The sequence below is a fragment of the Erpetoichthys calabaricus genome, chromosome 7 (genome assembly GCF_900747795.2).
Source record: "Erpetoichthys calabaricus chromosome 7, fErpCal1.3, whole genome shotgun sequence".
Classification (NCBI taxonomy): domain Eukaryota; kingdom Metazoa; phylum Chordata; class Cladistia; order Polypteriformes; family Polypteridae; genus Erpetoichthys; species Erpetoichthys calabaricus.
The window spans coordinates 188,912,353-188,929,621 of NC_041400.2; the positions used below are offsets into that span (position 1 = coordinate 188,912,353).

Sequence of the window (17,269 nt, forward strand, 5' to 3'; positions counted from 1 at the left end):
TCAGGCACCCTGCCCACTGCTTATTAAGGTATTTAACATGGAAGTGCTGGCACAAGGGAGCTTCGGCCTTGCCTGAGCCTCCTCCTTCATTTTGAGGCACACCACTGGCGTCCATCAGCGTTCCTTAAAGAGTACGATGGGTCCGGGCAGGGGGCCAGTAAAAGCATAAAAAAATGAGCTTCCTAGAAGGAATCCCTATGGCAATGAGGACACAACAGTCAGACTGTGCCAAGAGCTGCAAGTTAGCTCATTGGGCATCAAATGAATGTTACCAGATAGAGGTGGTAACTGCCAAAATCTGCTGATGGAAAATCTGTTTTTTTTTTAACGGACTCACTAATTAGTCATGATGAACATTGAGCTCTTTGTGCTCTCCAATTAGGAAATGACGGATGAGATGTCTGACAAGCCCATTACTTACTGTATGTCCATCCGTCCTTCCATTCTCTGAACCCGTGTCTTGCAGGTGGTGAGGGGTAGAGAAGCCTACCAAGACAGCATGGGGCACAAGGCATGAACCATATCACAAACATTAACACTGCTTTTACAAAATCCTGCACCTTCACTTTCTGCATATTGTGTTGTAGATTTCCTAATACCTCTTTTTCCCCATAAATCTACACTCAGTAACCCCTGATGACAAAGTGAAGACATGATTTCAAAAAAGGTTTGAAAATGTATTCAAAATCAAAATCGGAAATTTCTCATCCATATAAATATTGAGACCTTTAACTTGGTACTTCGTAGAAGACCCCTTAGGCAGCAGTTGCAGCTCTGAGTCTTCCTGGCTAAGTCTCTACAAGCTTTACACACCTGGATTTGGGCAGTTTGTCCTATTCTTCCTGGCAGATCCTCTCCTGCTCTGTTAGACTGGATGGGAAACCATCTTCAGGTCTCTCCACTGATGTTTTGTGGGGTTGAAGTCTGGACCACTGAAGAGACTCGTCCTGAAGCCACTCCAGTGTTGTCATTGCTGTATGCTTCATGTCACTGTCATGCTGACAGGTCACCCCAGACTGATGTGGCATGAACTCGGGTGCGGGTTTTCTTCAAGGATGTGCTGTTCTAATTAAAATCTGAATTAAGTAAAGATTAAGATTAGCACCCTCTACTGGTGAAGTTCAGTATTTTGTCTATTTAGGGAATAGCCTGTCTTTGGGAAAGTAGAAACAAATGGAGAGAACATTGCATATTTGTTTTGCTTCTTTTGCTTTACACGTTCAGTTCAGTTTGGCATTGTCGGTATGTAGAAATGGTTTATAGATGTTTATTTCTTTACATTAATGCTTATGTGAGAGTCCATCCATCCATCCATTATCCAACCCACTATATCCTAAATACAGGGTCATGGGGGTCTGCTGGAGCCAGTCCCAGCCAACACAGGGTGCAAGGCAGGAAACAAACCCGAGCAGGGTGCCAGCCCACCGCAGGGCACACACACACTAGGGACAATTTAGGATCGCCAATACACCTAACCTGCATGTCTTTGGACTGTGTGAGGAAACCCACGCCGACACGGGGAGAACATGCAAACTCCACGCAGGGAGGAACCGGGAACCAAACCCAGGTCTCTTTACTGCGAGGGCAGCAGCACTACCCACTGCGCCACCATGCCGCCCTTATTTGAGAGTTTGTTAAAGTAATTAAGATAACTAGTGGAGGATTTTTTTAAGGCAGTGGTCTCAAACTCTGGTCCTGGTAGGCCGCTGAGGCTGAAGGTTTTCATTCTCACCCTTTTCTTAATTGGTGACCAATTTTTGCTGCTAATGAACTCCTTTTCCTTTCATTTTAATTGACTTGATTTTCAAGATTTGCTCCCTTGAATTTCTTCATTGTTCCTCTGAATTGCTTCATTTATTTCCTTAAACAGAAATGAAATGTGAAGTGAGGGAGCCAACAGAAGACCAACTAAGTCAGGTCCTCAAACTCCAACCAATTTCACTTCAACCATTTGCTTAATTAGGTGCCAAGTCTTGTCCTTAATTAAACCCATTCTTTAATTCCATGGCTTGTTGCTGCTCTCGTTGTGCAATAGCAGACATTTCCGAAAGTTTCTCTTTTCTAATTTGGAAATATTGTCCAAACCCCAACTGGATACAAAACAAATCTTTATAGAATAAACGATTTAGTTTAACCTGCGGTGGGTTGGCACCCAGCCCGGGATTGGTTCCTGCCTTGTGCCCTGTGTTGGCTGGGATTGGCTCCAGCAGACCCCCATCACCCTGTATTTGGATTCAGCAGGTTGGAAAATGGATGGATGGATGGATGGATTTATTTTAACATAGGCTCTGCAATCTAAGAAGCTCAAAACGAATTGCTTAAGAAGGCAAGGAAATTCACTACAAGGAAAGTTCCAATACAGAGTTCTAAGGCAAAGACAAAAACAAGAACACAGGTACAAGAAACCCAGGAAATTACAAAAACAAAAAAGGTACAGCAAAACACAAGTAACACTCCACTCCCTTAGCACATGCAAAACTATTGAAGGTCCTTCAGTTTTATAGGGTGGAGGGCAGTCCTTGGCAGTGATTGGCAGGTGGCCCCGCCCCTTAGGGACCCACCCACCAAACACAAGTAACACTCCACTCCCTTAGCGCATGCAAAACTATGGAAGGCCCTTCAGTTTTATAGGGTGGAGGGCAGTCCTTGGCGGTGATTGGCAGGTGGCCCCGCCCCTTAGGGACCCACCCACAAAACACAAGTAACACTTGACTCCCTTAACACATTCAAAACTATGGAAGGCCCTTCAGTTTTATAGGGTGGAGGGAAGTCCTTGGCGGTGATTGGCAGGTGGCCCCAGCCCTTGGGGAACCACCCAAAAAATACAAGTAACACTCGACTCCCTTTGCACATACAAAACTATTGAAGGTCCTCCAATTTTATAGGGTGGAGGGCAGGTCCTGATGGTGATTGGCAGATGGCCCCGCCCCTTGGGGAACCACCCACTAAACACAAGTAACACTCCACTCCCTTAGCACATTCAAAACTATGGAAGGCCCTCCAGTTTTATAAGATGGAGGGCAGTCCTTGGCGGTGATTGGCAGGTGGCCCCACCCCTTGGGGACCCACCCACCAAACACAAGTAACACTCGACTCCCTTAGCACATGCAAAACTATTGAAGGTCCTCCAATTTTATAGGGTGGAGGGCAGGTCCTGACGGTGATTGGCAGATGGCCCCGCCCCTTGGGGAACCACCCACTAAACACAAGTAACACTCGACTCCCTTAGCACATGCAAAACTATTGAAGGTCCTCCAATTTTATAGGGTGGAGGGCAGGTCCTGATGGTGATTGGCAAGTGGCCCCGCCCCTTAGGGAACCACCCACCAAACACAAGTAACACTCGACTCCCTTAGCACATGCAAAACTATTGAAGGTCCTCCAATTTTATAGGGTGGAGGGCAGGTCCTGATGGTGATTGGCAAGTGGCCCCGCCCCTTAGGGAACCACCCACCAAACACAAGTAACACTCCACTCCCTTAGCACATGCAAAACTATTGAAGGTCTTTCAGTTTTATAGGGTGGAGGGCAGGTCCTGACGGTGATTGGCAGATGGCCCCGCCCCTTAGGGAACCACCCACTAAACACAAGTAACACTCGACTCCCTTAGCACATGCAAAACTATTGAAGGTCCTCCAATTTTATAGGGTGGAGGGAAGGTCCTGATGGTGATTGGCAAGTGGCCCCGCCCCTTAGGGAACCACCCACCAAACACAAGTAACACTCCACTCCCTTAGCACATGCAAAACTATTGAAGGTCTTTCAGTTTTATAGGATGGAGGGCAGGTCCTGACGGTGATTGGCAAACTCCCTGCGTGGAGTTTCCATGATCTCGCTGTGTCTGTGTGGATTTCCTCCCACAGTCCAAAGACATGCAGGTAGGTGCATCGGTGATTCTAAATTGTCCCTAGTGTGTGCTTGGTGTGTGTGTGGTGTGCCCTGCGGTGGGCTGGTGCCCTGCCTGGGGTTTGTTTCCTGCCTTGCGCCCTGTGTTGGCTGGGATTGGCTCCAGCAGACCCAGTAATTAGGATATAGCGGGTTGGATAATGGATGGATGGATAAATGTCAGAATTGAATTCTATAACATTCAATTAAAATGATATATTCCATCAAAATAAACATTTGTAAGTTAAAGAGAAAGAGAAAAGCAGTGAATGGAGTGCTACCTGGCATCTTCAAATTCCATGGAGAGACTTTTTGGCCTGGCTAACTGCTCCAGCCTCTCGCTCAGTGATCCATGTAAGGCAGCCAGTGACCCTGTAGTTAGGATATAGCAGGTGGGATAATAAAGGTTTTCCAGTGCTGTCTCTGTCCTGGTGTGTATATAAACACAGGGAACTCCAGTTTTTGTATTATATCTTGCCTGAAGAAGGGGCCTGAGTTGCCTCAAAAGCTGACATATTGTAATCTTTTTAGTCAGCCAAAGACAACAAGAACCGCATTCCCCTTTTTGTCACTGTTTTGTCTTGGTGGAGTAATATATGACTCTACTTTTCCCTAACCCTTTGTCAGAATGCCTCAGGATCTCACAGACTTGCCACTGTTTATAAGGCAGGGGTCCCCAACTCCAGTCCTGGTGGGCCGCAGTGGCTGCAGGTTTTCATTGTAACCCTTTTCTTAATTAGTGACCAGATTTTGCTGCTATTTAACTCTTTGCCTTAATTTTAATTGATGCATAACTTAAGACTCAGGCCCCTTAATTGTTTCTTTTTTCCTTAATTAGCAACCAAACAATATTAAGACACAAAATGAACCAACACATAAACAACAATTTGAGTCCATCACACAATAACAGAAAATAAAGAAAGGTGAAGGCCTCAGTAATGTTGATCTGCTCAGGTCCACAAAACATTTTGACAGCCAGCGCTCTTAAAAAGAAAATCAACAGTTTTGGAAATGTCTGCCATGGCAGAAGGAGCGCCATGGAATTAAATAACGGGTTTAATTAACGACGCGAATTGGCTTCAAATTCAATAAAAGTGTTACCGGTATGCCCGAAATCCCAACTTTCTAAGGCATCCAACTTCTCTGTTTCTGTTGACGGTACGCTTGTCAAACCTGATCCTTGGTGTTTTGTTTGATTCATCACATACAGTCATATGAAACAGTTTGGGAGCCCCTCTAAATTCTTTGGATTTTTGTTTCTCATTGGCTGAGCTTTCAAAGTAGCAACTTCCTTTTAATATCTGACATGCCTTATGGAAACAGTAGGATTTCAGCAGTGACATGAAGTTAATTGGATTAACAGAAAATATGCAATATGCATCATAACAAAATGCATAAATGTGGGCCCCCCAACAGAGATATGACATCAATACTTAGTTGAGCCTCCTTTTGCTAATCTAACAGCCTCTAGACGCTGTCCTCCTTTAGCCTCTGATGAGTGTCTGATTCTGGATGGAGGTATTTCTGACCATTCTTCATACAAAATCTCTCCAGTTCAGTTCAATTTGATGGACAGCCTGCTTCAAATCATCCCATAGATTTTCGATGATATTCAAGTCAGGGGACTGTGACGGCCATTCCAGAACATTCTACTTCTCCCTCTGCATGAATGCCTTTGTAGATTTCCAGCTGTGTTTTGGGTCATTGTCTTGTTGGACTATCCAACCCCTGCGTAACTTCAACTTTGTGACTGATGCTTGATCATTATCCTGAAGAATTTGTTGATATTGGGTTGAATTCATCTGACCCTCGACTTTAACAAGGGCCCCAGTCCCTAAACTAGCCACACAATCCCACAGCATGACGGAACCTCCACCAAATGTGACAGTAGGTAGCAGGTGTTTTTCTTGGAATTCGGTGTTCTTCTTCTGCCATGCAAAGCGCATTTTATTATGACCAAAGAGCTCGATTTTTGTCTGATCAGTCCAAAACACTTTGTTCCAAAATGAATCTGGCTTGTCTAAATGAGCATCGGCATACAACAAGCGACTCTGTTTGTGGCGTGAGTGCAGTAAGGGCTTCTTTCTCATCACCCTGCCATACAGATGTTCTTTGTGCAAATTGCGCTGAATTGTAGAACGATGTACAGATACACCATCTGCAGCCAGGTGTTCTTGCAGGTCTTTGGAGGTGATCTGTGGGTTGTCTGTCACCATTCTCACAATCCTGCTCATATGCCGCTCCTGTATTTTTCTTGGCCTGCCAGACCTGCTGGGTTTAACAGCAACTGTGCCTGTGGCCTTCCATTTCCTGATTCCATTCCTTACAGTTGAAACTGACAGTTTAAACCTCTGAGATGGCTTTTTGTAGCCTTCCCCTAAACCAGGAGACTCAACAATCTTTGTTTTCAGATCTTTGGAGAGTTGCTTTGAGGATCCCATGCTGTCACTCTTCAGAGGAGAGTCAAAGGGAAGGACAACTTGTAATTGACCGCCTTAAATACCTTTATATCTCATGATGGACACACCTGTCTATGAAGGCTTAACAAGCTCATCACACCAAGTAATCAGCATTGAGCAGTGACAGGCATTCAAATCAGCACAATGACAAGGGGACCCACATTTGTGCACAGCCAGTTTTTCACATTTGATTTAATTTCATACAACTAAATACTGCGTCACTAAAAATCTTTGTTTGGAAAACACCGCAGTACTCAGATGTTCCTAGGAAATGAAAGACAGACCACTGTTATCTTTATTGTTGACAGGAGAGTCAATTATTATGCAGGCTGAGAGGGGGTCCCAAACTTTTTCATATGACTGTAACTTTGAGTTACACATTAGGTCTCTGTCCAAAATGTCATTCTATCATCTCCGTCACATTGCCCGCCTCTATCCATTTCTGTCCATGTCTGATGCTCAAACTCTGGTTCATTGTCTCCTAATGTCTCGTATTGATTACCGTAATTCCCTCTTCATCGGCCTCCCTGCAAACCCTACACAGAGGCTACAGCACATTCAGAATTCCACAGCCACACAAAGCGTTTCTGCTCACGTCTCCCCTGTTCTCTCCTAAACTTCACTGGTTGTCGGTTCCATCAAGGACTAAATTCAAGATTCTGCTTCTCCCCTTCAAAGCCCCACATAACCTTTGCCCCCCTCTACCTCACTCAGCTCCTTACACTCCTTGTACTCAGGAGTCAGGAGCTGCTGTCTTCCAGGATGACATAGCTTAGTGTCCCAAGGTCCCTGAGTCAAATTTAGACAAAGGTAATGAATTCTGGAAAAAATTAAGTAAGACTTGCATAGATGGTCTGCGGTGGGTTGGCACCCTGCCCGGGATTGTTTCCTGCCTTGTGCCCTGTGTTGGCTGGGATTGGCTCCAGCAGACCCCCGTGACCCTGTGTTCGGATTCAGCGGGTTAGAAAATGGATGGATGGATGCATAGATGGTCCACACTTCATCTTACTTTAGCTGGAAGAATTGACATTGTCACTCTCTCAGGTCCTTGTGCAGTCATCTCCTTACCGTCCCACACACCAGACTCTCCACCCTGGCCCTTTATGGAACTCTCTTCCTCAAGTATCTCCGAGTTTCTTTCTGCACCTTTAAATCTCAATTGATAACTTTCCTCTTCTACGAACTTTTGTCTTCTGTGTAATTTTTTGTTTTTTGTAAAGCGACCTTGGGTTTGTGAAAGGCGCTCTATAAATTTAACTTATTATTATTATTATTATAAACAAAACTAAAAATGCAAAATTTAAAATCAGATGGAGCAATTGTGGTCAAAGTGAAAAAGCAGTTTTAAACAAATGAGTTTTAAGTTTAGATTTGAAAAGTGAGAATGATTCAGTGTTTCTAAGCTCAGATGGTAGTGAGTTCCAGAGCTGGGGAGCAGAGCAACTGAATGGTGGTAAGATGGACGAAGGGGACAATCAAGTGGATGGAGGAAGAGGATCTAAGGGTGCGGGAGGGAATGGCAACATGGAGGAGGTTGGACAGATATGGAGGGGTGAGGTTGTGGAGAGCAATAAAAGTTAACAGGAGAATTTTGAATTGAATGCAGAACTTAACTGGAAGCCAATGAAGGTGCTGGAAGACGGGAGTGATATGGTGAATGGAGGGGTTCTGGTAATGATGTGGGCAGCTGAGTTCTGGACCAGTTGAAGCTTATAAAGAGATTTGTGAGAAAGACCAAAGAAAAGGAAATTACAATAATCGAGACGACAAGTGACAAGACTATGAACGAGGATAGCAGTGGTGAGGGGAGTCAGGGAAGGGCGAATACGATTAATGTGACGCAAGTGGAAATAAGCAGACTGGGGGAAGTTCAAGTTCAAGCACTTTATTGTCATTGTGTAACACAACGAAATTACTTTTAGTGACGGCCGCAAGGTGCATTTAAAGAAAATTCAAATAATTCCAAATATGTCATATACAATGTTAAGTGATCAAGTAACCAGAGCAAATTATTATTGCTCAAAGTACTGCTTTCTAAGAACTGCATCTCCCAGCAGTCCTTGCAGGGGTTGCTGGGGTCAAAGGTGGTCAAAGGAGGTTTAAAGGAGGACAGAGGGCAAAAGGAGAAACGTTTGTTTTGTTTGGTGCGTTGTGTGTTGCGTTTATCTGTCGTGCTGCCTGCTATTGTTGGAACTTTAATTAATCATTGTGTCCTGGACTGTATTCGTTTGTTGGAGTCTGGATCACTGTCTACCTGTGCACTGAGGACTGCGTTTGGATTCATTGGTTTTGCGGAAGAGTGGAGCGCTCCTGAATCATCCTTTCAGTAATTACCGGTAGGACTGTGTTTTCTTTCATCCTTTCAACATACAGATCACTGGATTTAACTTCGTCACTTCTCATTTCATCCAGTTTGTTTTCATGGACTTTGCTGTGTGGTGTTTGTGTGTATATATGTTAAATGTAATATCGCCGAAGGGGTCAGGGGTGGTATCACTGTTTTCATTTAAGTTAATTGTTTTTCATTTTACTCTTAATTGTTTGCCTTTCCCAGTGTGCTTTATTGGTCACTATCGTGAGTAGGGTTACCACTTTTAATACAAAAAAATAAGGGACGAATACTGCAGCGGGTGCCACATCTCAGTGCCAACACTTTGCAGACTCTACTTAAAAGACCCGCCCTCCTCACTGGACAGTTAAAAAGACCAATCAAACTAACGATGACATCAAGTATTACCCAATCAAAAGTAGGAAAGGAGGCATCTTCATAAAATGCGTGTGGGATGATTTGCATGAGACGCTGCTTTAAAAAAAATGATAAAAAAAAAAATACGGGACAAATCCCGTCCCGTATTGATTCAAAACGGGACGCGCAATTTCATTCTCAAATACGGGACGATTCCGTATTTTAAAGGACGGGTGGCAACCCTAGTCGTGAGTGTGTGTGGGTCGATCCAAGGCTGGGGACGTTCCTGGGATCTCTTGTACTAAAATAAATAAATCACCGTCATCCTTGACAGTGTGAATCTTAGTGGCCCCTAACCGCTACAGTACAGCAGCATAAATTGTTATTGCACCTGTTAATGAATAGTACATTACATATTCTATATTGTATTACATTAGTATATTGCACATTATGTTGCTGATGTCGGACTGAAAATCAATTGATCTTCTCACACCACACACTCACACGCAGAAGGAGATGCACTCCTGATCTCCAACAACTTGAATCCGCTCCCTCGGAATGCTGATTCTCTGGTAAGTAAGTGCTGATGAAGGCTCCCTCCTTTCAGCCCCCCTCCTGCTGACTGCTGGGAAATGAAGTCCTCTCAGTAGAACTACGACAGGTTTGTCTCAATTATGGGTCATTTGTTAGACAACAATCAACAGCAGCCACCCTAAGAGGTTGACAAGTCTGGCGTGAAGTAACCCTATATGGGACGCCACTATGTTTCCAGATGGAGTAATAATCAGTCAGTCATTATCCAACCCACTATATCCTAACACAGGGTCACGGGGTCTGCTGGAGCCAATCCTAGCCAACACAGGGCACAAGGCAGGGAACAAACCCCGGGCAGGGTGCCAGTCCACCACAGGGTTCACACACTAGGGGCAATTTCGGATCGCCAATGCACCTAACCTGCATGTCTTTGGACTGTGGGAGGAAACCCACTCAGACACGGGGAGAACATGCAAACTTCATGCAGGGAGGACCCGGGTTGGCTCATTACTGCGAGGCAGCAGCACTGCCACTGCGCCACCGTGCCACCCTGGTGTAATAATGATGGATGATTTATTCTTTTCTTTATTTTTTTTATATTTTTCAGAAGTGGTTCAAGCTGCGGTATGGCAAATGGAGACAATCACAAGGCCTCCCTCCGGTGTGTGGATCTGTCAAAGACTGAAGAAGCTTAACTGGCTGCCAGAGTCCCTCCAGAAACTGCGACATGAAGACGCTGAGAACGAGAAACGCACTCCACCCTTCTTTATCCATTTTTATTTGCTGAGCCTCCTTAGAACTTTTGATTGTGCAGTGAAATGCTTGTTTGGGCAAATTATCACAAATAAAATTAAGTGACGCATGTGTGCATATGCAGTGTTTATATGAATATCTAGCGCAAGAAAAGTGCATTCTGTTCTGTGACTTTTTAAATTGTGGTCACTCTGAGGCTGAGAGTGCGTGAATGAGAGGAAGGTCAGTGGAATGGTGAGGATGGAGAGAGCAGAACTGGCAAAGGTGGAGGAGTTTAAATACTTGGGATCAACAGTACAGGAAAAACAGGGAGTGTGGAAGAGACGGTGAAAAAAAGAGTGCAGGCAGGGTGGAGTGAGAGGAGAAGAGTGTCAGGAGCGGAGCCGGGCCTAGAGGTACTTTCACCTGAGGCAGGAGGATAAATTTGTGCCCCTATGTGTAGTTTTTTATTACTAATAAGTATTAAATAAAAATAAATAAATAAAAGGGCAGCAAGGTGGCCCTGCTGCCTCGCAGTAAGGAGACCCGGGTTCGCTTCCCGGGTCCTCCCTGCGTGGAGTTTGCATGTTCTCGCCGTGTCTGCATGGGTTTCTTCCCACAGTCCAAAGACATGCAGGTTAGGTGGATTGGCATTTCTAAATTGTCCCGTGTGTGTGTCCTGTGGTGGGTTGGCGCCCTGCCCGGGACTGGTTCCTGCCTTGCGCCCAGTGTTGGCTGGGATTGGCTCCAGCAGACCCCCGTGACCCTGTGTTCGGATTCAGCGGGTTGGAAAATGGATGGATGGATGGATAAATAAATAAATGATTTTGAGAACAAAATAAATGTATTAATTGTTAAATAAAAAATCACAGAACACAGTAATAGTACAATAGTAATAGGAACATAAACTTGCACATATTAAAAATAAAATCACACCAACCTTAACAAAAGACAAACAAAATAAGTATTACACATGAGATGAATTAGAATAGGGTGGCACGGTGGCGCAGCGGGTAGTGCTGCTGCCTTGCAGTAAGGAGACCAGAGGTTCGTTTCCCAGGTCCTCCCTGCGTGGAGTTTGCATGTTCTCCCCGTGTCTGCGTGGGTTTCCTCCCACAGTCCAAAGACATGCAGGTTAGGTGCATTGGCGATCCTAAATTATCTCTAGTGTGTGCTTGGTGTGTGTGTGTGCCCTGTGGTGGGCTGGCACCCTGCCCGGGGTTTGTTTCCTGCCTTACGCCCTGTGTTGGCTGGGATTGCCTCCCGTGACCCTGTAGTTAGTATGTAGCGGGTTGGATAATGGATGGATGCATTAGAATTTTACAAATTTTTCAGTAATTTAATGATAGAGACAAAATAATATCAATAATACTTTAGAAAAAGCAAAATTTAATATAATTGCAATAAATAAATAAATGGCCAATATAAAATCTTTTTTATAAAGGTTTTAGTTTTCTTGCGTTTAATGAAACAACTTCATCAATTATTTTATCAAAACTAATTTGTTTTGTCAGTTGCTGTTCGATTGATAAAATTGCCCTACTGGACAATTTTTCCTGAGCAAGTGACGATCTTAAATATGTTTTGATCATTTTTAATTTACTAAAGTTTCTTTCACCGGAAGCTACAGTGACAGGTAGTGTTGGGAATATTTTCAATACAACTTCTAGATGTGGACAGGACTGAACTAAACAATATATTCATGAATCGTTTGTTTAAAAGATCTAAACTTGTAGCTGCTTTAAGGTCTGGAATTAACTTCCTTGCCGGATTTTTTGAAACTGATTATTTCTGCTAAGAATTCTTCAGAATTTATAGGGCGACATCATACGAGGAAATGAGTGTATCGCGCGAGAGCGTCCGATAAAAATCGTCAGTTTGCTTAAGGTATTTGACGAACATACATTTGGCTTCTTTCTTTTTTTTCGTTTGCAATTTATTGATTTTAATTTTTCATCAATTTGGTACCCTTTCCCATTGTTCACCCGAGGCAAGTGCCTTACCCTTCTCCCGGCTCTGATCAGGAGTGATTTGTGACAGACGGGTATCAGCAAGAGTGAAAGGGAAGGTCTACAGGACATTAGTGAGACCAGCTATGTTATATGGGTTAGAGACGGTGGCACTGACCAGAAAGCAGGAGACAGAGCTGGAGGTGGCAGAGTTAAAGATGCTAAGATTTGCATTGGGTGTGATGAGGATGGACAGAATTAGACATGAGGACATTAGAGGGTCAGCTCAGGTGGGATGGTTTGGAGGCAAAGAGACAAGATTGCATTGGTTTGGACGTCTGCAGAGGAGAGATGCTGGGTATATTGGGAGAGGGGTTCTAAGGATAGAGCTGCAAGGTAGGGGGAGAAGAGGAAGGCCTAAAAGAAAGTTTATGGATGTGGTGAGAGAAGACGTGCAGGTGATGGGTGTAACAGAACAAGATGACGAGGACAGGACGATATGGAAACAGGTGATCTGCTGTGGAGAGCCGAAAGAAGACGAAGAAGAGGTCACTCTGAGACTGAGGGTCTGTGACAGCAATCAGTAGGTTGCCAATTCGAATCCCCTTCAGAATTGATTCCACCCCATTGGGCACTTAAGCAAGGCCCTTAACCAGCAATTGCGTCATCCTGGGTATGACGTTAATCTGCAAGCAGTTCCTCCAACTTATAGTGAAAACTTGGTGGTTGGTGGTAGGATTTGAACTGCAGCCACCATCAAAAACCTCCCACTGTTCCAGTGTGGTGCTGAAGAGTCACCCGCCACACTCGGGTCCCAGTCCAGGTGGTTCAGTGTGTGATGGGAGTGGCAACTTGCAATAATCAGCACAAGCCCCCAACCTCCTCCTCCATTAAATTAAAATGTCACACATTTATATTCCAGCATTCATCCTGAGCTTGAAGCATCTGAGTCCTGTGACAGCGCATTGCATCAGCTTTTTAAAAAAAATAAAGCCATGCAGCAGCAGAGAGGAGGAAGAATGCGTTATGTGACGAATCCAAGCCGCCGCCGGGCTTGTTTCCCCTTTTTGGCTGACTTTGCTAGAATAGACGTTAATGGATGAAAGCTTATCCTCCCCAAGGAGTCCGAGTTAAACGATTGGTGTGCAGGAATGCAGACGTATGGATGCCACCTTGAAAATCCAGCACACTTCTTTAAAGCTGACTCTGCGTTCTTGAAGGGTCAAATTGATGATCATGATGTGAGTCGATATTCATCACAAAGAGCTCTTCTGCCATCCCTGGGGTATCAAGTGTTTGTATTGGGGGGCTGGGGGTCTCTGTGTGCATCAGAGCTGACGACCAATCAATGCTCATCTGAAATAACAAGTCAGTCATTTTCTAACCTGCTTTGTTCTGAACTGGGTCTGCTGGAGCCTATCCCAGATAGCACTGGGAGCAAATCCTGGACGTGGTGCCAGTCCATTGCAGGGCAAACACACACACACACCAGTGCCAATTGGCTCTTAATGTCTTCTTTGAGTTTCATTGGCACAGCTCTTGTCCTCAAGTTGAAAAACGGCAACTACAGACTCCAAAGGGTAGTAGCAAGCCGAGGTTTCCTATGAAGCCATGAATCCCACCTGAGGAATCACAAACACCTGTGACACCAATTATCTCAAACACTATGGTGTCCTGAAATGGGAGGACTGTGTAGAAAAAGTCCTATGTGACGAAATGTCTGCAATGTGTACCATATATACTCATAGATAAGTCAAGACTTTATTTTACTGTATAATTTCCAGTATTTTATACTTTCGGTCATATAAGTTGAATGCGGAAAACTCACGCTGTTGGTCCAAGAGATTACGATATGCTAACGCCCACCTGAGAGAGTCACCACGGAGCACATGGCCTTTATTTTCTATGTATTGTGCCTACGTGACCACACGGTAATACCCAAACTATTCTGAAGTGACGTTTACACTGATTTGTGTTTTCTGTATCTCACACCCTCATACACCTTTAGCGTAAGAACATCCCTTATCTACAACGGAGCATTCGATCAGAAGAAAATATGAAGTTAGTTTTAAATTAAAAGTCGTTGAAGTAGCGAAAGAAATTGGTAACTGTGCTGCTGTAACAAAATATGATGTGTCTGAGAAACTGGTGAGAGATTGGAGGAGGCAAGAAGATGTAAAAAAAAAATATACAGTGCATCTAGAAAGTATTCCCAGCGCATCACTTTTTCCACATTTTGTTATGTTACAGCCTTATTCCAAAATGGATTAAATTCATTTTTTTCCTCAGAATTCTACACACAACACCCCATAATGACAACGTGAAAAAAGTTTACTTGAGGTTTTTGCAAATTTATTAAAAATAAAAAATCTGACAAATCCCATGTCCATAAGTATTAACAGCCTTTGCTCAATACTTTGTCGATGCCCCTTTGGCAGCAATTACAGCCTCAAGTCTTGTTGAATATGATGCCACAAGCTTGGCACACCTATCCTTGGCCAGTTTGGCCCATTCCTCTTTGCAGCACCTCTCAAGCTCCATCAGGTTGGATGGGAAGCATCGGCGCACAGCCATTTTAAGATCTCTCCAGAGATGTTCAATCGGATTCAAGTCTGGGCTCTGGCTGGGCCACTCAAGGACATTCACAGAGTTGTCCTGAAGTCACTCCTTTGATATCTTGGCTATGTGCTTAGGGTCGTTGTCCTGCTGAAAGATGAACCGTCGCCCCAGTCTGAGGTCAAGAGCGCTCTGGAGCAGGTTTTCACCCAGGATGTCTCTGTACATTGCTGCAGTCATCTTTCCCGTTATCCTGACTAGTCTCCCAGTCCCTGCCGCTGAAAAACATCCCCACAGCATGATGCTGCCACCACCGTGCTCCACTGTAGGGATGGTATTGGCCTGGTGATGAGCGCTGCCTGGTTTCCTCCAAACGTGACGCCTGGCATTCACACCAAAGAGTTCAATCTTTGTCTCATCAGACCAGAGAATTTTCTTTCTCATGGTCTGAGAGTCCTTCAGGTGCCTTTTGGCAAACTCCAGGCGGGCTGCCATGTGCCTTTTACTAAGGAGTGGCTTCCGTCTGGCCACTCTACCATACAGGCCTGATTGGTGGATTGCTGCAGAGATGGTTGTCCTTCTGGAAGGTTCTCCTCCTTCCACAGAGGACCTCTGGAGCTCTGACAGAGTGACCATCATGTTCTTGGTCACCTCCATGACTAAGGCCCTTCTCCCCTGATCGCTCAGTTTAGATGGCCGGCCAGCTCTAGGAAGAGTCCTGGTGGTTTCGAACTTCTTCCACTTACGGATGATGGAGGCCACTGTGCTCATTGGGACCTTCAAAGCAGCAGAAATGTTTCTGTAACCTTCCCCAGATTTGTGCCTCGAGACAATCCTGTCTCGGAGGTCTACAGACAATTCCTTCGACTTCATGCTTGGTTTGTGCTCTGACATGAACTGTCAACTGTGGGACCTTCTATAGACAGGTGTGTGCCTTTCCAAATCATGTCCAGTCAACTGAATTTACCACAGGTGGACTCCAATGAAGCTGCAGAAACATCTCAAGGATGATCAGGGGAAACAGGAGGCACCTGAGCTCGATTTTGAGCTTCATGGCAAAGGCTGTGAATACTTATGTACATGTGCTTTCTCAATTTGTTTATTTTTAATTAATTTGCAAAAACCTCAAGTAAACTTTTTTCATGTTGTCATTATGGGGTGTTGTGTGTAGAATTCTGAGGAAAAAAATGAATTTAATCCATTTTGGAATAAGGCTGTAACATAACAAAATGTGGAAACAGTGATGCGCTGGGAATACTTTCTGGATGTACTGTAAGTGTCGCATTTCTGAACAGGCGTACAAGTCGGGGTCTGATTTTAGGATCGTCTCCCATGGGTTTCCTCCGGGTACTCCTTTTTCCTCCCGCATTCCAAAGACAGGCAGGTTAAGTGCATTGGCAATCCTAAATTGCCCTAGTGTGTGCTTGGTGTGTGTGTGTGTGTGTGCCCTGCGGTGGGCTGGCGCCCTGACCAGGGTTTGTTTCCTGCCTTGCGCCCTGTGTTGGCTGGGATTGGCTCCAGCAGACCCCCGTGACCCTGTAGTTAGGATAAAGCAGGTTGGATAATGGATGGATGGAATCCTCGACTTATACACGAGTATATACGGTAGTTCAATCATGACGTCTGAATTGTTTGATTTGTATTTCTAAACTGTGGACCAGTGGGGGCACATCAAGTTGAAAATGTGTCTTTGCCCCTGGTGGGCACTGTGTGTGCAGTGTAAGAGTGGTCTGCCTGCCTGGCTGGCAGACTGACAGCCCTGTTTCTCTTTCCTCATCACTTCCAGCTCCACACAATTGTCCTATTGTTGCACCACACTGGCCACTCCTGCTAATGGCTGCCATCATCTCTTGATAGCTGAAGCCCGGGTTTTGAATTTTCTTCTGGTGATGACTTTGAAGCCAGTTGCTGTGATCGTTGCTTTGCTTATTGCTTTGTTCAGGTGAGCCTGGTAGACGTAGCGGACTTGGACTGCAACCCCAAATAAAGAAGACAGCAAATGAAAAATGAAACAGTAAGGCGTACATGAGGCGTGAGCAACCCATGGAGGTTTAATTCTTACAATAAGACAAAGAAATGAATAAATATTATTAAACTAACGTATAAAATGTGTAACTCACATACATTCTCTATCCTGGCCACTCGTTCCATAGCCATCTTAAGGTGCAGGAGGTCAGCACAGGGTTAACAGTTTTTGTTTCTAGTCTTGCTATTCCAATACGGCTTTGGAGAGCAGCAGCAAGCCCGACTGTCCCGTTAGAATCAAACAGAAGGGAGGAGCCAATCCTGGATGGGACATCGGGGGGCAGACTCGGGTACACCTGGCCAAGTTTAGAGAATACCAGCGGAACACCAGCACGGCCAATGGCTTCACAAGACTTCACTTGAATCTCCTCCGCATTTTACTTACACACTCCATGGAAGAGAACTCGTGCCAATCAAACAAAACTTTGAATTGCATAACTGAC

The 17,269-nt window shown here is 44.7% G+C and overlaps 2 protein-coding genes across 2 annotated transcripts in view; one reads left to right on the plus strand and one right to left on the minus strand.

Annotated features, from left to right (window-relative positions):
* Window positions 1-10,479, plus strand: part of hopx (HOP homeobox) — a 30,015-nt gene extending 19,536 nt beyond the window's left edge. Inside the window, exon 2 of the mRNA XM_051929948.1 lies at window positions 10,172-10,479. Within this exon, the coding sequence (XP_051785908.1) occupies window positions 10,172-10,249 (78 nt within the window). The 3' untranslated portion in view covers window positions 10,250-10,479. The remainder of the gene's footprint in view (window positions 1-10,171) is intronic.
* Window positions 10,480-16,850: 6,371 nt separating this feature from the next.
* Window positions 16,851-17,269, minus strand: part of LOC114644873 (testicular haploid expressed gene protein-like) — a 57,828-nt gene continuing 57,409 nt past the window's right edge. Inside the window, exon 9 of the mRNA XM_051929937.1 lies at window positions 16,851-17,269. This exon is cut by the window's right edge and continues 318 nt beyond it. The gene's annotated coding sequence lies outside the window, so the exon portion shown is untranslated.